The 21352-nt window shown below is 54.1% G+C and overlaps 1 protein-coding gene across 2 annotated transcripts; it reads right to left on the bottom strand.

Moving 5' to 3' along the window:
• Positions 1 to 1041: 1041 nt before the first annotated feature.
• CLTB (clathrin light chain B) lies at positions 1042 to 20780 on the bottom strand. Of its 2 annotated transcripts, XM_073889743.1 has the most exons (6): positions 20390 to 20780; positions 14608 to 14654; positions 6481 to 6598; positions 6134 to 6245; positions 4342 to 4395; positions 1042 to 1492 (listed from the first exon to the last, which is right to left on the bottom strand). In XM_073889743.1, exons 1-6 carry the CDS (start codon positions 20574 to 20576, stop codon positions 1321 to 1323), a joined length of 690 nt encoding a protein of 229 aa, XP_073745844.1. In that variant the 5' UTR covers positions 20577 to 20780; the 3' UTR covers positions 1042 to 1320. The 2 variants fall into 2 exon arrangements, with proteins under 2 accessions (XP_073745844.1, XP_025722787.1); XM_025867002.2 differs by lacking the exon at positions 4342 to 4395 and having other exon boundaries at positions 20390 to 20775.
• Between the last annotated feature and the right edge of the window lie 572 nt (positions 20781 to 21352).

Below are 21352 nucleotides of genomic sequence, written 5' to 3'. Positions count from 1 at the left end.
GTGTTCTCCTAAAAAAGATATGTTGAAGTCCTAACCCAATATCTCAGAATGTGATCTTACTTGGAAATAGGGTCTTTACAGTGGTAATTAAGTTAAAATGAGGTCATTAGAGTAGACCTTAATCCATTCTGATGGTGTCCTTATAAAAAGGGGAAATTTGGACGCAAAGATCGACAATGCATAGATGATGTGAAGATCAGCTCAGGATTGTAGTGATGCACCTACAAGTCAAAGAATGCCTGAGGCTGCCAGAAGCTGGGAGAGAAGCCTGTACGACAGATCCTTCCCTAGTGCCTTCAGATGGACTGTGATTCTGCTGACACCTTGATTTTGGACTTCAGACCTCCAGAATGGTGAGACAATAAATATCTGTTGTTCTAAGCCAGACACTGTGGTACTTGGTTATGGCAGCTCTAGGAAAATAAAGACAGTTGGCAGTTACTCAAGTCTTTTTAAACATTGTGCAGGTCACAGTGGCTTAAACACAGCCTGTTTGCAACCTCTGCTGAATAAGATGAAGGTGTGGTCACTGAGTATTTATCCCAAATCTACAGGGTGGGAGACAGCTGAAGGAGGGAGAGCAGTGAGCCTTCCACATCCAGAGGGTACTGGCCAAACCCAAGGAAAGGAGTCTGGCAGCAGCTACCTTCACCAGCCTCGACCCGGACTTAGAGGGAGCTACCATTGGGAACCTCTGGTCTTGCCTCTTCTCTCCCACTTAAAGCTTCTTACTCTCTGGGAGCCTTGGTGTCCATGGCTATATGACGACAACAACAGAATCCTTATATCACAGGCTTATTGAAGGATCAGAAAGGATCAGGGTTGCAAAAGCATTCCATTAGAGATTGTCTTTCCTCCTGGAGAGGGGGGCAGCAGACATACACAGGTTGGGACACCTCCTTCCAGCTGGGACGGTTTCCAGGAGGATAGCCTCACCTCCCAGGGCCACGAAGCTGGGAAAATTCTAAGCACAAACTGAGCCCTGACACCAGTTATGGCTTCCAGAGAAATGAGAATGATAATAAATAAGTGTAAAAAGAGTTAACAACACACCCTTTAAGCCAAGAAAAAAAAATACATCAGGAGGGACAGTCACAATTTTGTGGACCGAGAGGAGGTGTGAGGGGCTGGGCCACAGGGCCAGGAGGGAATGGGGTGACGGGGGAGGGTTCCTCTTCCCAGCCCCAGGAGATGGGGAGGAACAGAACAGGCTGTGGGTAGCAGCTGCTGGAGGCACTGTGCCCCAATCCTGGCCAAAGCAGCGGCTCCTCCTGTGCCCAGGCCCAGCCCATGCTTTGTGGCCATGCTTGTGACAGGCACCTAGCGGGACAGCGGCGTCTGCTTCAGGGACATGAGCACCGAGCGCAGGCGGGACACGTCTTTGCACTGCTTGCTGCTCTTGGGGTTGAAGTCACACAGCTGAGCTACCTTCTCCCACTCTGTGCCTGGCGTCTCCTCCTTGGATTCCTTCACGAAAGCCTCCTCAGATGCCCTGCAGGTAGAGACAGGACAGAGGTTTCATTGCTGTCTTCCTTTCCCCTGAATCAGTGATGCTCTGCTCCCACTGAGAAAGGCTGCTTTGCCCGACCTACTCCAGGGTAGTCTATCCAGAGTTCTTAGCCCTGTGCCCTGTGACCTCAGGCCCCCAGGAACAGCCTTGGCATCGGAGGAAGCCTACTTTGGTCCTGCTTCAGGGCGCTTGCACTTGCTGTCACCTCTTCCTGGAATACTTTCCCTCAGACCTGCTCATAGGTTGTCACTTCTTTTCATTCAGGTTTGAATGTAGGTCTTTCCTCCTCAGAAAGGTTGTCCCTTGCCACCCTAGCTAAAGTAACCTCTTCCCCCTCCCCTACCCCTGCCCAGCCTAGCACTCTGTTCATTACCTTTCCAGCAAGCAACACCTAAAGACCCTTGGAGGAACTAATGCAGTACCTCAGCTATTCCAAAAACTTAGCAGAGGTAGGACATTAACTAACCACCTTATTAACTGAAGTACCTGATTCAGCATTGCCTCAGTGTTCTGTGGACTCTGTAAAGTGTTCTCCAGCAAAGGGTTGTGGTCAAATACACATGGAAAATCCAGTTAAGGAGGATCTTCAAAACAAAACTTTCACAGCCTTTAATGTGCTAATGTGCATCCTGAACTTCCCAGGTGGATTATAACATGCAGATAGAATCTACCACATTCCAAGTGTATTTGACTATAGAGCTCTTTTTAGCCCAGAATGACTTATCTCCATGGAGCCACAGCCTGGGAATACTCCATGGGAGTCTCTGCTTTTGGCTGGAATCAAGTTAGGCTGAAAACTGGTGGTTTCTTCATCAGAAGTTCTGGTGGACAGTTACAGAAGCCACTGATTAAGGAACAATGGAGAAAGACAGTGTAGAGGACAAACCCAAATGTGGGACTCATTAAGAGCAAAACAATAAAAGATCTTCAGTGGAGAGGGCTGGGTCTATGTCCTATTTGGCCAGCAAGGGTCCCTGGAAAGCCCCTTTCTCCTTGTGGCCCCTTCCATATCTCAAACAGGATCAGCTCTGCCACATGCCAGGCAGGGAGCTCCCCAAGTGATCCCCACAGGCTGTGCCAAGGATGAGCTGGCTCTGGGTCAGGTGACCTGGCTCTCCCTCTGTGTACTCATTTCCTAACCTATAAAGTGAGGAGCAGAGCCTCCACCTTGCTGATCCGTCTCAGCGGCCTGAGACTCTAACAAAGTGGCAAATGTGTGCAGGCTTGGGAAAGAATAAGGTGCTGTGTGGAGGTGGACGACCGGTGGGGCTGAGGGGTGCTGCCTTCGGAGCCGTCCCTTTTAGGTCAACAAGAGGCTGTCCTCCAACGTGGCTGTTCAGTGTGTGGCGTGTGGTCCAGCAGTATCGGCGTCGCCACAGAGCTTGCTGGAAATGCAGAATCACAGCCTCGCCTCAGCCCTACTGAATCCGAATCTCCTTTGAACAAGGTCCCCCGTGATTTTAAGGCACAGAAAAGTCTGAGAAGAACTGGTGTAGACTCTTCCCCTCTTCAGGACCCCCCCCAGTGCTGTTTCCTCAAGTGCAACAAGAGCACTGAACCCCCTACGTGGTATGTTCCCCAGCACCGATGCTCCTGTCATCCCCACTCTTCTGTTTGAAACCTCCTGTGGGTCTTTGCTGCTTTCAGGATCACGTCGCAACTTGTAGACCTGGCGCCACAGGCAATACTGCAACTAGCCCCATGCTGGCCTCCCGTCCTCAGCTCCCAGCCATCCCCGTGAGCCTGCGCCCCACTCACGGAGGCTGCCCTGGTCTTCTCGCCCTCGCCACCAAGCTCATCCCTTCTTACACTGTAAGGTCTAGCTGAAGGTCCCGCCTCTCCAAAGCCTGCCCTGGCTCCCCCAGCAGACAGCAGCTCCCAGGGCTCAGTGTCCCCTTCCACACGGCCCTTAGGACAACACTCTCCCGACCATGAGCAACCTGTGGGGCAGGCCGTGGCTTATTCCTATTCCCACAGACACTGGCATTGGGCAAGTCCCAGTAAGTACCGGACAGATGGGAGAGTGGACAGAAGGAAGGAACACAAGGCTGTTTCTTGGGTGGATCCTGTGCTCTGTGAGAGAAATGCCAGCCTAGACAGCATCAGAGGCCTGCGGAGGGTGACCCCAGAGTGAGGAACAGCAAATACCTGGCACACACGCTCGTGTCAGACATCACGCAGTCGTCACTGCTTTGCCTTCCCCTTCACCATGCCAACACCCCCCCCCCAGGCTGTCAACTGCCCATCAACGGGGGCACCATCTGCCATCTCCAATCCAGATTAGGCATAGTCCTGGCTAGCCCCCAAACAGGAACATGTGAGAGGCCCATGGTGCTCTAGGCAGGATCTGGTGGCCAAACTCGGGCTGAAGCTTTGAGGAGGAGCAGTGTGCTTGGGAGCAGGAGTAGAGGATGGGGGTATTTGTGGGAAGCATCTCTTCTTTATGCTTCTGGTACTCAATGTTTTGTTCAACAGAAGACTCCTTCATCCCACCTCCCAGCCCTAAGAGGCATCTCAGAAGGATGGAGTTGGGCTGTTTGCCATTTGCCCCTCCCACCTGGGATGGGCAGTGCATTCTTTTTCTGTGTTCTGCTTTGATTTAGCAAAGCTGCCTTCAGGCAGAATAGATGCTCAACAAACATTTGCTGCAGGAATAGAGGTGAAGGTGGGTGCCTGCGCTGCCTCCTGCTCTGGTCTTTGCCCTGCCACCCCCAGCCCCAGTCCCTGCCTGGCCACACTCATTTATACCCCACAAGCAGGACACCCAAGTCATACAGAGGGGCCCTCGCCCTCTCCCGCTCCCCCGACAGAGGAGGAAAGAAGACACCTACACATAGCCGATGATATCAGCATCTGGCTGCTGGTAGAATGCTTTGTCAGCGATCCTTGGGAAAAGGGTTAGGTGGGGGAAGACAGATGGCAAGACAGACAGGCAGAGGGTTAAAAAGAAAGGGAGACAGCATTAGTACCTCCAGTTGGAGAGCGTTAGGAAGCATAGTCCTGTAAGTCTTAGCAACTATCCACAGCCCAGAGAGGAGAGCAGGGATCCTTCACCGGCTTGAGTGCCTTTTCTGAAACTGCCCTGATCATACTACTGTTCACGAGCCTTCCAGGGCTCCTCACCGCCCCCGTCTGTCCAACCCTGTTATTGGAGACCCTCCACCTGTGACCCCTCCTTCCTGCCTTCTCCCTACCACTCCCTGGTGCCCAAGACATAACAGCCTTTCATGTTTTGCTGTTCCCTAGTCTAGAACACTCTCGCCCAACCCTGCCCTGATGAACTTTTAATCATCCTTCAAAGTCCAGGTCCTAGACACAGAGGTCCCTCCCCCACCCACACCCCTTGCTTCCACAGCCTTCCCCTAGAGAAGCCTACTGGTGAGTTCACCTGCACATGTGTGCTTCTCTCCTCTGAGCTCTTCCAAGATACAGACTGGGTCCTTCCCCATTCTGTCCCCCAGTGCCCAACCCGGAGCCTGGCCCACAGCAGCTTCCTGAACAGAAGTGCGGCAGCTTGCCAGGGCCAGCCTTGCCTTTCCGGGCCGGCCAGGTACCTTGAAGGACACAGCCTCAAAGGCAGAGCTGCCGGCCAGAGTCTCAGAAGTGGTCTGAGACCATATCCCTGAACGTGCTCGCTAGTGGGCATCCAGGGTCGGCCAGTCCAGCCTCCATTCCCCTTCTTCCCAGGAAGGGCACCCTGATTGTTGTTGGCAGGATCGGGCTGGCCCCACTTCAGTCCCTGTGGTTTGGGTGACACTGACCCCATGTACAACCCAAGGAATGGGACTATTGCCCAGGCTGGGTCCATCAGAGAGTCCCTCCCCTGGTACAGTCACTGGGCCAGGGCCAGGCACAGGACCCACACCAGGCCGGTAAGGGTCAGGTCGAGGATCTCAGCTGGAGCTATTGGGAAGGATGCTAGTTTCACAGAGGTTATGGAAAGACCATAGCAGAAGCCTGGAGCTGTCGGTGGCCGCCTCTCCCCCCACCCCCTGCCCCATTCCAGGACCAGAGGGGAGAGCAGCATCAAGAGACAGTAAACATGAATGCCAGTTGACTTTGTCTGAGCCCCTGAGCCTAGTATTACAGTCCCACCCCTGGCCTTCTCAGTTATACAGGCCACTAACTTCCGTTTATCCTTTAGCGTCTCTGGGCTGAGGTGTTGCCATTTCTACAAGCAGTAAAATCCTGTCCCCAGGTTGGTTCTTCATTCCCGGCCCGGCCTGTGCTTTCTGTGACACTAACCGCTGGGCCCCGGGCAGTCTGGCTCCCATGCCGGGGTCCTGAGACCTCTTCTGCTGCCCGCAGAACTTGCTTCTCTCTGTCTTGGTGAGGTGACAGCTCGACAGTGTTCCAGCCCTGACGGCTCTGAGTGCCACCAGCAACTGAGGAGGCAGCCCTGAGGGGTTCAGCTTCTCCTGCCTCTGCGTTCTTGCCACCAAATCATCCCTCCTCAAGACAGTCCCCATCCCCTAACTTCTCTCACTGTCCACATGGCCTCCTGTCCCCATAACTCCCCCCATGTCCCCATAACTCCCCCCATGACCCCATAACTCCCCCCATGACCCCATAACTCCCCCCGTGTCCCCATAACTCCCCCCGTGTCCCCATAGCTCCTCTCACCGGTTATTGATCTTGTTCTTCTCGACTTGTTCACTCTGACGCTGGTTCCACTCCTCCAGGTCCTTCTTGGCTTTCTCCCGCCACTCCTGTTCTGTCACCTTGGAGGCAGCATCTGTGACCCCAACAGGAGAGTAAGTGGCAGCTTCGCCGTAGGAATGTGAGGGCACAGCTGCCCTGGCTACTCCTCCCCCCACCCCCTGGCAAGCAGCCTCAGGGCCCATCCTCACCCAATACCCACATTAAGGCAGTGCGAGTGGGGGTCCTGTACCCTAAGGCTTCCCCACCCCCACATGTCCCAAACAGCCAACCCAGCTGGGAGCCGCTCCCAGCCTCAGCCCTGCCCTCACCCAGCTCCTGCAGCCGTTTCCTCTGCTCCTCTCTCCACTTGCGGATGCTCTCGGGTTCCTGAGTCAGTCTGTCAGCCTGGGCAATCGCCGCATAGCCATCTGCTGGACCGTTAGCCTCCTAGGGCGCAAACACACAGCAGTGTGCGCAGCCTGCATACCCGCCCTGTTGCCTCTGCTGCTGCCTGAGTACCAGGACCCCCCCACTCCCGCGCCGGCCACCACATGTGGCTACCTCAGCTGTCCCCAGCAGCCTCCCACCTGCTGCCTCCCGTGACTACACCCTGCCTTTATACTCGCTGTGCCCTTCACCAGCGACGCTCTCCCATGGGGGACCTGGGCGAGTGACACGGCCCCTGTGAGCCTCACCTTCCTGGTCACGAAGCAGGCTCAATAAGAGTAGCCACCCCTTCACACTGATGGAAGAAGGAAATGAATTTAAAAATGTACAGAGCCTTGAACACTTCCTGGCACACAGTGAGTCCCTTGTGTTCCTGTTATTAAAGTCTCTATTGCAGTCTTATTCACCCACTAACACTTACACAGTCCGAAATGACCTCACTTTCTGTCTGTCTTCGTGACAGCAGGGTCCTTGTCTAGCCTGCTCATCGCTCTGTCCCCTTTGCCCAGCACAGTGCTTGGCACACAGAAGATATTCAGTAAACCTCTGCTAGGTGGATTAGCAGCTCTGGGATGGGGCAGGATGGCGTGGCTGAGACTGCACGGTGGTGAGCCCGGGCTGTCTGGGTTCAGACCCCACTGCACTGCTTACTGGATGCATGTGTAGTGGAGGCAAGTTGCTCAACCTTGCTGGGCCTCAGTTTCCTCATCCAAAAATGAGAATAATAATAAAACTACCTCCAAGAGCTGTTGTGAGGACTTGACATGACAGTCTTTGTAGGACATCTAGAAGTGGGCCTGGTGTGGAGGGATGGCTCTGTGAGTGGTAGCTAGAATTATTATTCAGTCTTATCTTACAGGGAAGGAAACTGAGGCCAGGAGCGATGGCATGATGTAGTGGCGGGCGTCCAGGGCTCTGACTCCCAGGCCGAGGCTCTACGCACTTCCCCAGGCGGCCTGCCAGAGCTGGGGACTCCAAGCGCTGGGGGCTGAGAGCTCAACCCAGCAAGGCTGTGACCCCCTGTGGTCTCTCAAAGCCAAAGACCCTTTCCAGTCCAGCCCCATCTCCTGCCACGCCCCCTCCGACACTCGGCACCTACACATTCCCAGCAGCACACACCCTACACACTCCTGCTGCCCCGAGCGTCCGTCTCCTCCCCGGGCTAGCTGCAGTTGTTGCCCTCTCCTCCCTTCTTCAGCTGATGAAATCTTCTTCCATCCTCTAGAGTAGCCACCCCCTCGGCAGATTTCACACCCCTTCTTCTCTGTGCTCTGTTACAGCCTTCACCTTCTGCACGAGTCTCCCTGCTGGACCAGGAGCTCCCGGTGGGCAGAGCAGGACCTTATGTAGAGCCTCTGAACCCCTGCCCCATCCTTTCATCACTCCCTGTCTTTCAAGCATTCATCAAATCTGTCAGCAACAGGGGCGCCTGGCTGGCTCACTCAGCTAAGCGGCTGCCTTCGACTCAGGTCATGATCCTGGGGTCCTTGGATCGATCCCCGCATCGGGCTCCCCACTGAACGGGGAGTTTGCTTCTCCCTCTCCCTCTCTCTTTGCCCCCTCCCCCCAACTTGTGTTCTCTCCCAAATGAATAAATAAAATCTTTAAAAGAAAAAAAAAAACTTGGGCGCCTGGGTGGCTCAGTTGGTTAGGCGACTGCCTTCGGCTCAGGTCATGATCCTGGAGTCCCGGGATCGAGTCCCACATCGGGCTCCTGCTCAGCAGGGAGTCTGCTTCTCCCTCTGACCCTCCCCCACTCTCATGCTCTCTCTCTCTCTCAAATAAATAAATAAATAAAATCTTAAGAAAGAAAACAAAAGAAAAGAAAAAAAACCTCTCAGGAACACTGGTGTTTAATGTCCTGTCCCCACAAGACGATGTCCAGTGCCGCCCTCTGCCCAGGGGTGCTCGCCACTGTCCTTGGCACACATCAGTGCTCAGTAAGCAGTGGCTGCATGGATGCATATCCCCGGAGCCAGATGTGCTGGGTAAATGTTTGCCCAAAGGGGTGTGGGCAGCCCGGGTGAAGGAGCACGCAGCGGGAACATGAGGGATGCAGTCTCCCCCTGTCTGGGGGGGAGAGGGAAGGGCGGGCCCAGGGCAGGGTGTGTAGCCTGGCACCTCCCTGGGGTCAGGCCCACCCTTGGGTGGGACGGTTGGAGCACTGCCCTATTCTTTCTGGCACAGGATTACACTTCAATTTAGACAGCCTCTCACCACACCCGAGGGGCCCTTCCAGGGCTCTAATCTGGAGAACAGAAGTTGATCACTAATGTTGAGTGTGCCCCACCCTGCCCCCTTCCGGGAGCAACCCTGTCCTGAGGCCAGGCCACCAGGCCTCCCCCACCCAATCCTATAGGATGTGCCATGTGCAGACAACTGCAGTTACTTCTGTGTATACGTGCTTATTAAGGTGCTGTGTTTCCTTAGCCTCACGGCACTTCCGGCTATCTGAAATGATATGTTTACATGTTTACTCTCTGTCTCCACCCGCCCCCAGCCCCAATAAGTGAGCCCCATAAGGACTGAGACTCACTGTCTCTGTATAGTATCTAGAACAGGGAAGGCCTGGCTGGAGGAGGATCTCTAGAACACTTCTTGGATGAATGAGCATATGCTCAGGCTTAGGGATAGCGATGAAAAAGACGACCTGTCCCCTGGGAGTTTGGCAGAGCGAATCTCTCACAAATGAGGACCACGGCTGGGGTACGCACTATAACACAAGTCAGGTAAAGAGCGGAGACAAGGGCGGACACAGTCATTCTAGTCTGGGGGCAGAGACAGGGAAAGGCCATTTTAGACCAGAACTGGAAGCGTAAGGACCCTGTGGGGCCAGTGCCTCTGGGAAACTTGAGTACAGCGATGTTTCCAGGCATGGGAGGAGAAGGGGTGGGGGATATGGGCTGGAGAAGGGTCTCTTAGGCAGGAGTTTTGTCACACTGATGTCCTTCAGGCCCACCATACCCATAAAGCCTACCCTAAAATTAAGAGTCCCAGGTTTTAGTGCTTTAAAACTTGCAGAGGAATCACAATTAAACTGATCTCTTTGATCTTTAGAACCCTACATGATGGGTTTTATCATCTGTGTTTTACAGGTAGAGAAACTCTAGCTCCAGAGTCCCAAGGTCACCGGGCTGGGAACTGGCAGAGCTGAGATTCCAGCTGAATTCCTGGGTGTGAAACATGCTGGCCACATAGCTCAGCAGGGACAAAAGTCACTTCAGCGTCACGTGATTTGTGACACACTTACTCTCTGTCTCCCTAAGTCTACTTCCCCAAGATCAGAGACGGTGCCCGCTCCTCCAAGTGCCCCCTGCCCCATCCCCCATCTCTCACACGCACACACTACCACCCCTCAGCTCACTTAGTAGCATGGCCAGGAACTTACAAGAAGCTTCCCTGGGCTGCAGAGCACTTTTTCCCAACAGCCCTGTGGGACAGCAGGGCAGGAACTCTTATCCCCTTTTGACAAGTGAGAAATCAACTCAGAGCAGTCAAGAGAGTAGCCCAAGCCCATCTGGTTGGGAAGAGCCACAAAGGAAGCCCAGGCCTTACTGATTCCATCCAAACTCCTCTGCCGTAGCCCATCACAGCACCCCAGCCTGGGTGCAGGAGCAGCCTCGAGGAGCCACTTGGACTCCCATGGGTGCTTCTCATGGGCTCTGGAGCAGCCGCACCGCACATCCAAGGGCACCACACATCCAGGAGCACTGCTCAGTGTAGTTCCAAGCACACTGTGCCCAGGGGTGGCCGTGCCCGAGGCCCAGGGTGTGAAGTTCGGCCAAGCTAGACATGCCTCCTCCACCTGTGCATCCACAGCTCGGCCCACTAGCAGGCTCTGGCTGGGAGCTGTGCCCGGGGATGGGGGCAGGGGGCGCTCCCCTCCCATCACACCAGCCCTGTAGCTTTGGCGTCTCTGGGCTCCCCCAGCACACCATTGTCTGCAGCAGGCCCCAGGCTCCAGGCAAGGCCCACAGAGAGTGCCTTATGCTCTGTACCTTTGCACATGCTTTCCTATCAGCCAAGACCAGCCACGTGCCCCTGGGCAGCCTGGAAACCCACTTCCAGCAGCCCCTCCCTGTCGCACTCCTTGACCGAGTGCAGCACCTGGCGCCGGAGCCTGGTTCAAGTCCCAGCCCTTCCCAGCTGTGGAACTAGAGTGAGCTATTAAAGCTCCCTGTGCATCTTCCTCTTGGTCTGTGAAATGGGGATAAAGGCAGAATCTACATGACGGGGGTGTTGGGAGGATGAAGCGAGCTAACACGCTTAGAGCCCTTGGGTGATGCTTGACACATTGTTAAGAACTCGGACTCCTAGCGCCTGACACCACCCCTGTATCTGAGCCCTTACCATCCTGCGCTATCATCACTTCTTTCCAGGTCTCTGTCCTCTGTCAGAAGCCAGCTCTTTGAAGACAACAGTGGCGGATTTGCCGTCACATCCACTGCCCCGAGCACAGTGCGCGGCACTCACGGCATGGGAGCTGGCGGAATGAAGGGACGAGTGGCCGTCTGCAAAGCCACGGCACACAGCATCAGAGGGCCTGGGCTTTAAAGTCCCCTCCTGCCACTCACTGGATGTGTGACCTCTGAGAAGTCCCTTCCCTGGGCTCCTTGGGTCTCATCGCCTATTAAATGGGAGAGACAACATCCCACTCCACTCCGAGTGTGAAGTGGGGCCCCCTGTAAGCTGTGGAGGATATGCACAGGTGAGGGCCGGCGGGGCTGTGTGGTTCACAATCAGCCCGGCAGACCCCGCGGACACGGGCCTGTGTTGCGGCCCAACCAGGAAGCGCACAGCGGTGTTGCCGGCACGCTGAGTCCTGAGAAGCAGTTTGCTGGCTCCTCTTCTCTGGCCCTGCTGGACTAATTTTCCTGGCCTGGCCCCTGCCAGTGAGCAGTGAGGTTGGGGGTCAGCTACAGGCTGGCAGCCCAGGCAGGCTCCCCAGTGGCTGCAGGAATGCTCTGAGCACCGCCCCCCCACCCAAGCTCAACAGGGAAGGGGGCAGAAATGGCCAGGACCGAAAGGCTACAGTCAGGACAGGCTTATCTGGGTCTAGTTCCCTGGCACCCCTTTGCTGAGGGACCCCTCTGCTGGACATGACCATGAAAGCCTCCACGGGTCAGGCTGGCCAAGGATACGCTGTGACTCCAGAGACAGCCAGGAGGATGAGGCATATCCGTCTTTGGGATTGTCCAGCTAAAGCGGAGCTAAGCTGAGCTGCTGATCCCTCTAAGTAGCTCAGAGGGGGATGGTGGCAGTGCGTGGCGGGGGAGAGAGATTGTGCAGGAGGGGGGAAGTCTGCAGGGGCCTTCTATCCATGTCCCTGGCAGTGCCAGATGGGACTGGAATAAGTGTGGGCAGACTCATCCTTACGCCTTGAGGACCAGGTTTATAGCTGGACACCCTTGTGGCCCAGAGGTTGCCAGGAAAGAATAAGAAATGTAGCCAGAGAGCTCTGGCCAGGACCCTTGAAAGTGTTGGGCATGTCCAAGCAAGGCTTCCCCCCACCTTCCTCCTGCAGCATGAACCACACCCTGGTCTATGGTCAATCCTAAAAAAGTCTACAGGGGCTTTCTGCCTAAGATCCAGCCACTGTGGCAGGCCAGTTCCAGCACAAGGGATGGGACAGAGGGCACCAGATCAGGGGCAGGAGATCTAGGAGAACCTGAGCTTTGCCACTAAGTTCCCGAGTGACTCACCTCATTCATGACCCCTCCCCTGCCTGTAAGGATTCTAGGATGGCATGGAGTGAAATGATTTACAAATAAACATACATGGGTTATTAGTAGCAGTGAGAATAAGAGTTCCCACTAAGACTGGGAAGGAGGCCTGGGATTTCCTATATCCACCAAATAAAAAGTAAGGCTGGGGGGTTGAGGACAGAGAAGCCTCAAGATCCTAACCTACAGAAAGGGGAAATATTATCTTGCTCATAGTGTTCTAGATATTTCTGCAGTTCTAAGTGTATCTCCAGCTCCAGGTCCACTTTAGGACATAGACCTTTTGGGTCAAGTGAAGTCCTTTTGAGTGTGCCCAGGATAGGGGCAGGCCCAGGATAGCCTGGGTCTCCATGATCTACCGAATTGTACAGGAGTAAATGCTGTTTACTGGGTGCTCTCAGACCTAAGGAGACACAAAGTTCCTAAAGTCCTAAAGACTGACTTTTCTAGCTTGCTGATAGCTGAGTAATTTTCCAAAAACGGGACTTGGCTAGGTTCCCCACGTAAGGTACCAGCCTATCCTTCTTACATAAGAAAGTATTGTTTATTCCCCACTGAGGACTTGGGAGGCCAGCGCCTCAATAGGGTGGGGCTCAGGAGATCCTGAAGCTGCAGCCCCAGGGGTCAAGTGTCTCTATCCCACCCAAGTATGGGTGGGGGGGACTGTTCCATCTGCAGGGTCCTGGGGATGCCATCTGTGGGCCAAGTTCTCCCAGTGTAAGGACTCTTAAACCCATTTGTGTATAAATGTGGGGAAGGAGGAGGTGGGTACAGAAAGAAGTAGTCTAACCAGAAATATCCTTACTGGTGTTGTGGGGGGTGGGGTGGGTATAAGATCATTATGAGGATTTTTTTTTATTTTATTTTTTTAAAGATTTTATTTATTTATTTGACAGAGACACAGAGAGAGAGGGAACACAAGCGGGGGGAGTGGGAGAGGGAGAAGCAGGCTTCCCGCAGAGCAGGGAGCCCGATGCGGGGCTTGATCCCAGGACCCTGGGATCATGACTTGAGCGGAAGGCAGATGCTTAACCGATTGAGCCACCCAGGTGCCCCCATTATGAGGAATTTTAAAACAATCCAGGGAAAGTGAAAGCCTTTTCTTTTTCTTATCTCACCCCCATACCTCAGGGCTAACCACTCTTAACCATTGTTAACAGCTGGTGCACATCCTTTCAGATATTCTGCACAAATATATTTCTAAAATAAAAAAATAACTGGATCACACTGTGCATATTATTCTGCAAGGGGCTTTTCCACTTGATATATTGTGGGCATCTTTTCATGTCAATACAGAAAGCTCTGACTGCTCTTTTGAACAACAGCATGATTTTCCAATTTACCTACCCAGGCCCTTGATGCTGGACACTTAAGTCGTTTCAGTTTGTCTGTTATTTTTTTAACTTTCTGTTTGAATACAGTTGACATACAATGTTACATTAATTGTAGGTGTACAACATAGTGACTCAACTTCCTTCTATGTTATGCTGTGCTCACCACATAGTTTGTCTACTTTTGTAAATAATCCTGCAAAAATCTGGGAGGCCTTGTCCAATTCTTTCCTTAGGGAAGATTCAAAGCAGTGGAATCTCTGAATCAAAGACCTGCACTTAAAATGCTCGGACACGGGGGCACCTGGGTGGCTCAGATGGTTAAGCGTCTGCCTTTGGCTCAGGTCATGATCCCGGGGTCCTGGGATCGAGCCCCGCATCAGGCTCCCTGCTAGGCAGAGAGCCTGCTTCTCCCTCTGCCTCTGCCTCTCTCTCTCTCTGACTCTCATGAATAAATAAATAAAATATTTTTTAAAAATTAAAAAAATCTTAAAAAGAAATGCTCGGACACAGTCACTCAGTCCAGCTTTCCACCAGTGGCACAGATGCGTGCAGGGCCCAGTGTGCACTGTGCCACTGTGGGCCACTTTATTTCTCCTAGCTGGACATCACCATGGGCAACCTGAGGCCGCACACCATCAATCCCTGTCTATAGTGGTCCTTATTCTTCCTGCCCTTCCCCCACACGACAGAAAAGAAAGAAAGAGAGAGAGAGAAAGAAAGAAAGAGAGGAAGGAAGGGAGGAAGGAAGGAAGGAAGGGAGGGAGAGAGGGAGGGAGGGAGGGAGGAAGGAAGGAAGAAAACATGTCAAAACCCTTGTCTATGTTCCCATCCCAATGCATCAGACATAATGAATAGAATAACTTGGAGCCCTAATCCCACCGACGATGGGGCCATAAGTTATTGAGATCCAGGCTATCAGTTCCTACCGCTGTTATGACAGAATCTTGCTTACCTGAAACACATCTCCATTGACCGTGGTCCCCATGTCCTCAGAACCAGCTAGAAAGAGAACAAAGAAATGGCATTATTCGTTGCTCAGCTTAAAGCAAGCACAGATGGTCCTACATTAGCGCCCTGAGCCACCCTCTGTCTGTGTCCAGACACAACCCCCTCCCCATGGAGACATACTGGATACCTAAATAAGTTGGGCTCAAGCCGTGACTGTTCACAAAGCCTTCTCACAGCCATTGTCACGTGTGCTTTTCACCACAACTCTGTGATGAAGTTATCCACCCATTTTACAGATACTGGAACTAAGGCTCAGAAAGGCTATGTGATTGCCAACGGCCACCCAGCCAGTGACAGCCTCTCACCTACCTGAATGTAGTTTACACTCGGCCATGGCTAGCAATGGCCTGACTGTGTGTGGAGCCTGCGCCTGGTGAGCAGGCAGAGACGCTGTCGGCTCAGGGCGGTGTCTGCGAGCACTAAGAACAGGGGCCCAGCGCGTCACTGCCTGTCCCCGCGGTGCCTGGAGCAACTGCTCCACCTGGGAGAGCAGGAACTGCAGCCCCCACCAGGCAGCACCTGGCCTATTTTTCCTCCTTCCGCTCCTCCTAAAGGATTTTCTTTTGCCCTCAACAATGACTCCTTCCGGTCCCTTTCCCTGACAGCTGATTAGTCACAAATTCCTGTGGCTTTTGCTGCAACGGTGACCCTCAAAGTTGTCCCCTGCTCTCTGTCCCCTGTCCAGTCTGTCGGCCCTGTTGGTGACAAACACCTAGAAGACCTACCTGAGTCCTTGCTCCTCACCCCTGTCTTCCTCAGACGCGTGCACAGTACCCGCGGTACCCGCGACTTAGTAAGAGCTCAGAAACTTATGTGTCAGATAAACACCAATAAATGCATCAGAAAGGGGCGCCTGGGTGGCTCAGTCGTTAAGCGTCTGCCTTCGGCTCAGGTCATGATCCCAGGGTCCTGGGATCGAGTCCCACATCGGGCTCCCCTGCTCCGCGGGAAGCCTGCTTCTCCCTCTCCCACGCCCCCTGCTTGTGTTCCTGCTCTCGCTACCTCTCTCTCTGTGTCAAATAAATAAATAAATAAATAAAATCTTAAAAAAAAAAAAAAAAGCATCAGAAAAAGAACGGATGGCTTTTGTCCGCTCGCAGGCCTTTGACCTGACTCCGGCTTCACCCTCTCCCAACGCTCTTTCAAACCAAACGCCAAGGGCTCACATTCTGTAAGGCATACACTTACCTATGTCACTCCTCTGCTTACAAATATAATAAAAACAAACGAAAAAGAAACCCGCCTCCCATGGACCATGGTGGCCTATAGGGTCTGCTCCCGCCTTGGGGACCGGCAGGGACTTTCCCTCAGCCTGGAAGGCCTTCCTACCCATACCACATGGGCTGTTCCCTCCCCTCCCTTCAGCCTCTGCTCAAACGCTGTCCTAGCAGTGGCCTTCCCTGACCCCCGGGACACTTACTGCTCTCACAGCCCACCCTCCTGCCCCTGCAGTATTTCCCCATGGTACTTACCACAGCCTGACACGCTTATTTGTGTAGGTGCTTATTATCTATCTTCCCCACTTGAATGGCCCCTCGTGAGGGTAGGGACTTTGTCTTGCCCAATGCCAGCGCCCAGCATCTAAAACAGTGCCTGGCACATAACTGGGCTCAATAAATATCTGTTGAATGAGTACCTCAAACCTCAGACCATAGCACATGAGAACCTCTACACTCTGGCCTTGCCCGCTTTCCTGCCTCACTTCCCACCAGTCCCTCTCCCAGATATTCTGGGGACGCCTGGGTGGTGCAGTCGATTGAGCATCCGACTCTTAGTTTTGGCTGGGGTCGTGATCTCGGGATCGTGAGATCAAGCACGTCAAGACCCACATCAGGGGCGCCTAGGTGGCTCAGTCGGTTAGGCAACTGCCTTCGGCTCAGGTCATGATCCTGGAGTCCCAGGATCGAGTCCCGCGTCGGGCTCCCTGCTCAGCAGGGAGTCTGCTTCTCCCTCTGACCCTCCCCCCTCTCATGTGCTCTCTCTCTCTCTCTCTCATTCTCTCTCTCAAATAAATAAATAAAATCTTAAAAAAAAAAAAGACCCACATCAGGCTCTGTGCTCAGCGCAGAGCCTGTCTGTCTCTCCCTCTCCCTCTGCCACTCCCTGCTATGCGTGTGCTCTCTCTCTCTCTCTCTCTCTCTCTAATAAATAAATAAGCCTTAAAAAAAACTATTCTGGTTTCCTCCTTCCTCAAACACACCAGTCTGCAACCCATGCCTTTCTTCCTCCCTTTTCTCTCAAAAGAATACTCTTTTGGAATCAGTCATTCTCCAAGACCCAGTTCACAAGTCACCTCTTCTGGGAAGTCCTCCATTACTTCCCCTACTTCTCTAAGCACTGAAGAAAGGTTTCACCTCTGGGATATCCCACAATATTGTATAGCATTCCCCACTCTCTTATGCAATTACCTGTGACCTCCCAAGGGCCATGCACTCCCTGTCAAGCCAGGCTCTGTATCCTATTCAGTTCTTGAGGGCTCCTGCCCAGAACAGGTGAGCAGTGAGTACTGGCTAAATGCAAGATGAACTGCTCTCTGGAGGTCCACCATGACCTGCAAGGCCTGCCTAAGGCCTCTTGGAAACTGTGATGCCTCCCAGCAAAAAGCCACAGGAAGCCACACGAACTTCCCACAGATGGACGAGTACCCCTTTACCAGCCAGATAGGGCTGCAAGCAGGGACCACACTGATTTCAGCCTGGGGACTGAAGAGAGGGATACTTAATCTTATGGAAATAATCCCTGGTTGATATAAATTTTCAAACAGTGATTGATTCTGACCGACTATGTCTCCTGTCATCCCTACTCATTCCCTAGGGCTACTCCTCCATGGGTGGCCTGGTCCCTAAGTTGGGGGGAGGGGGCGATGGGGTTTTAGTGGCAACATCTTCTGCAAAGGGGCTTCTTCTCCTGGGGCCCCTCCTCAGGGCCTAACATTATCCGTGTCATTCACGATGACGCCAGGCTGGATGTTTGGCCTTTCTGGAGTGGAAGGAGCACCACCCCATCCCACTCTGACCAGACCCGTCTTGGGCCCCTGGTCCACAGTCCTGGTGCCTACCCTGGTCTTCAGAAAGTCTCTCTGCCTCAGTTTCTCAGTCCCATGAACATTCCTCTGGATTTGAAATTTCAGCCTCTTGGAGAATCCACACCCACCCACACATAGAACTGAGTATCTGTTCCCACAGTGCTTTCTAATTATTGCACATTTACAATCTTACGTCCGCAGTCAGAGGCCTGCAGAACAGGAGCACGGCAGATATGAGGCCCACGTCTAACCCCGTGGGCGTTGCTTCCCTCAGATTCCTGACCTCTTTTGGAACAAGGGCAGACAGGGTCCAGAACATTCCTGGGAGCTTACTGAGGCCCAGCAGGGGAAACAGGCTTGCCAGGAACTGACTGGGCAAGTCAGGGACAGAGCCAGGCTGGGGCTCAGAAATCTGGGTGTGAAAATGTAAACCTGCTAGGCCCTACCCAAGGCTGATGAATGGAAACAAAGTGTCCATTGCCCTGGCTGGTCCCAGATCCCGCCCCAGAGGAGAGACTCAATGCGGCTGGGCTCCGGCTCAGGCCTAGACCAGACACCTCTTTCCCCTGGGGTAGCAGGGAGCCCCACAACAGGGCACTCAGCACAGGGGCACCGTCTAGGAGAACAGACTCAGAGGTGTTGATTGGCCGCAGCTCCGGAAGCCAGCTTCTCCCAGCTCCCAGCAGGCCAAGGCACTTTTTCTCCACCCTGTCCGAGCTTCTGGTATTCATCACTGGTCAGGGAAGATTACTTGCTCAGCACCACCTAGGCCTAGGAAGGTCAGATCAATCCCATCCTGTCTGGCCACCTACTGAGCCACCATCCTATAATACCTCCCTGATCCTCAGGCCCTACTTAGGAGGGCAGCTGAACTTTTGCAGCTTCAGCAGGTATGAGTCTGGAAGACCTTCAGAGGGCCATGTCTCTCCTTCTCCCCCTGCCTTCTCCAGTCTGGGGTCAACCTGTGCCCCCACCCCTGCCACAGAGGGAACCTCCCATCCCGGCTGTGAGCCCCTGGAGCCCCACTGTCCTGGGAGAGGCCACAACCTGCTCAACTCCCAGGGCCTCTGGCTGCCCTCAACCTAAGCTCTACCTGCCCTTCTCTCTCAAGGGGTTCTGACATCAGCTCTTCTCAGCGGGGCCTCCTCCAGGCCAAGCCAGACTGAGAAAGCTGGTGGTTTCACAGAGGCGGTGTGGACTAGTGAATAATGAATAGAGGCAGGCATTTCCTACGAATTCCCTGGGATGTGTGAGGATCCATGCTGAGGTGACAGGAGCTGCTGCTTCAGAAGCCCTCCGCTACTGGCTTGCTTGGGTGGCAAAAGCCAGCCCTCCAGCCCATCACCTCCTAGGGCGACTGCTATAGCATTTGAAAGAGTGTGGAGGGCTAGCTAGGATCAAGTCCCAGATCGGCCACTCATGGCTGTGTGACTTTGGGCAAGACACTCAGGCTCTCTGGACCTCCAGTTTCTTAGATGTTACAAAAGCCTTGCTCATTTCTTATATCAAGGGGTACAGAGATGCTTCAAGCTCCTCAAGCCACAGAAATTGTCTTATTCATTTCTGTATCCCCAGTGGTCCTGGCACACAGGAGACCTTCAGTACAGGTTGAATAAATACAAATATGACTATAAGGAACCTAACCTGTAAACTTTTTTTAAAAAATATAAGCTATCACTTATTCCAACAGGCCCATAAGCCCCCACCAAAACACAACAACATTAACAAGAAGCATGGCATGTTCTGCATGCACCCATGAAGGTATCTACTCTTTAGCTAAGTATTTTAAGAAACTGTCCTTTCAAGCCAGAACCAGAACAGGAATATCCTTGATAAACATGCTATCACAGGGACCAGGCCCTGAATCCAGATCTAAAGCTAACCACAGTAGCCCTGAACCACCTTTAGAAAACCATTAATAGACAGTTGGAAACCCCAGGAGGGCAGGACCACATCTGACTGAAGCCTTCTGTGCCTTTGCCCCCACCTCGGTATCTAACCCAGAGCCAGACATATGGAAGACAGTGCGGTTAGGTGGAGACAGTTTCGAGTCTGACAGAAACAGGTTAAATCCTCACTGCCACTTACTAGTTGTTTCAGAAGGGTACCTTTTGAGTCTCAGTTTTGCCACCTCTGAAATAGGTTTGACAATGCATATGAAATGACTAAATGTAAGTAAAGTGCCTAGTCCAGTGGCTGCAGGATGCAGGTGGTCGGTCCCCCAGGGAAGGGTTTGTGAGTTCTTGGAGCACCCAGCGTTCCCTGCTTTGCCAGCTGTAGGGAAGAGCTAAGACTGAGGGGCCGGGAGGTCTGTGTTCTGCCCATGCCTGCAGGGCTTAGCTGGGGGCCTGGGACGACCAGGCAAGGGGGAGGCTCAGGAGAGACTCTGAGGGCTGGACTGTGTTGGATTTCAGGGCCAGGCAGTGGTGGAGCTGGCCCTGGGTTGAAATGTCCTGACAAATTCCTGTGGGCAGAGCCAGGTTCACAGCCCGGGGCAGGGCCTCAGATGAAGCTCTCCAAGAAGATTCCTCCCGGTCTCCACCAGGTCCCTCTCAAACACACACAGCCCCAGGCCTGCACCTGACCCGCCATACCAGGCCCTTGGTCACTCCCCTGCAGGGCCCCGAGGCCGGGTCTGCGCCGCCAGGTACCCGAGTGCGAGCCCCAGGCCCCCAGTTCCCAGGCCCCTGCACTGACTCACCCCCACTCGCGGGTCCCGGCTGCGCGAGGGCCCCATGGCTGCCGGCAGGTGCCCCAAAGCCCTCGTCATTCTCTATGCCCGCGATCTCACTCTCCTGCTGGGCCAGGAAGGCAGCCGCCGGGTCCTCCTCGACCGCCTCGGGGGCCCCGCTCTCCGACGACGAGAAGAAGCCAAAGTCATCAGCCATTTTCCCCGCGTCTCTGCTGAAGCGTCCGGCTGGCGCTCGGCTCTGCCCGGCGCGTGCCCGGTGCTGCGCCCGGCGGCCGCGACACTGTCACCCGAGCCGCCCGGGGAGCCGGCCTCGGCTGGGACGGGCTCGGCGCTGCGGCCCCACACTTCCTCTCCGCCACCGGGCCCGGCTCGCCTGTCACTGCAGCTGCAGGCGGGAGGAGCCGGGACGGGAATGCGGTGATGTCACCGGCGGAGGGAGGGGGCCCGCAGCGCGGCCGGAGGTCGCCTCGGAGCGGCCACAGGAGGGCGGCAGCAGGACGGCGGCGCAGCCCTGGGGACCCGGAGGCCGGGGCAGCTCTTTGCCAGGACACCAGGACGAGGCACAGTGCCCGCCGGGTCTGGAAGCAAGCGGACCAGGGCGAAGTGGCCGGGGCACGAACAGTTCAGACCGCCAGAGTTTGTATGAGCCGGCTGGGCCCCTACTGAGAGGCTGGGCCCCTTAAATGTCCCTTCAGTATTAAATGGCCTGAGAAAGACCTAATTTATCCACTGCGGGCAGGCAGCCCTGGCCTGTGGAGCATCAAGGGGGTGGTCGCAGCGCAGACCTTGCTCCTGAGTCATGCTACAAGTTTCCTTGCCTAAGCTGGGCAAATACTATGAATCTTATTATTGTGAGCCTCCCCCTCTATAAGAGGAGGAGAACTATGCTTGGAGAGGTGACACTATGTCCCACTGCCTCTTGCCTCCTTCCTGCAAGTCCAGGGCTGTGCCCACTAGGCCTTGTGGCTAAAG

The sequence above is a fragment of the Callorhinus ursinus genome, unplaced genomic scaffold, assembly GCF_003265705.2.
Source record: "Callorhinus ursinus isolate GAN/ISIS: 27379988/994484 unplaced genomic scaffold, GSC_fseal_2.0 scaffold3, whole genome shotgun sequence".
Classification (NCBI taxonomy): Eukaryota; Metazoa; Chordata; class Mammalia; order Carnivora; family Otariidae; genus Callorhinus; species Callorhinus ursinus.
Note: the sequence above shows the minus strand (reverse complement) of the source record. Positions and strands in the feature narration are given on the sequence as shown.

Excerpts from the sequence above, each read along its gene's own strand:
- CLTB (XM_073889743.1), bottom strand. The coding sequence starts at position 20,576 with ATGGCTGATGACTTTGGCTTCTTCTCGTCGTCGGAGAGCGGGGCCCCC. Across the intron at positions 6,599-14,607 it reads TCAATGGAGATGTGTTTCAG|GAGGCTAACGGTCCAGCAGA; the intron begins GTAAGCAAGATT and ends TTTGCGCCCTAG. Across the intron at positions 1,493-4,341 it reads GCTGATATCATCGGCTATGT|GGCATCTGAGGAGGCTTTCG; the intron begins GTAGGTGTCTTC and ends CTCTACCTGCAG.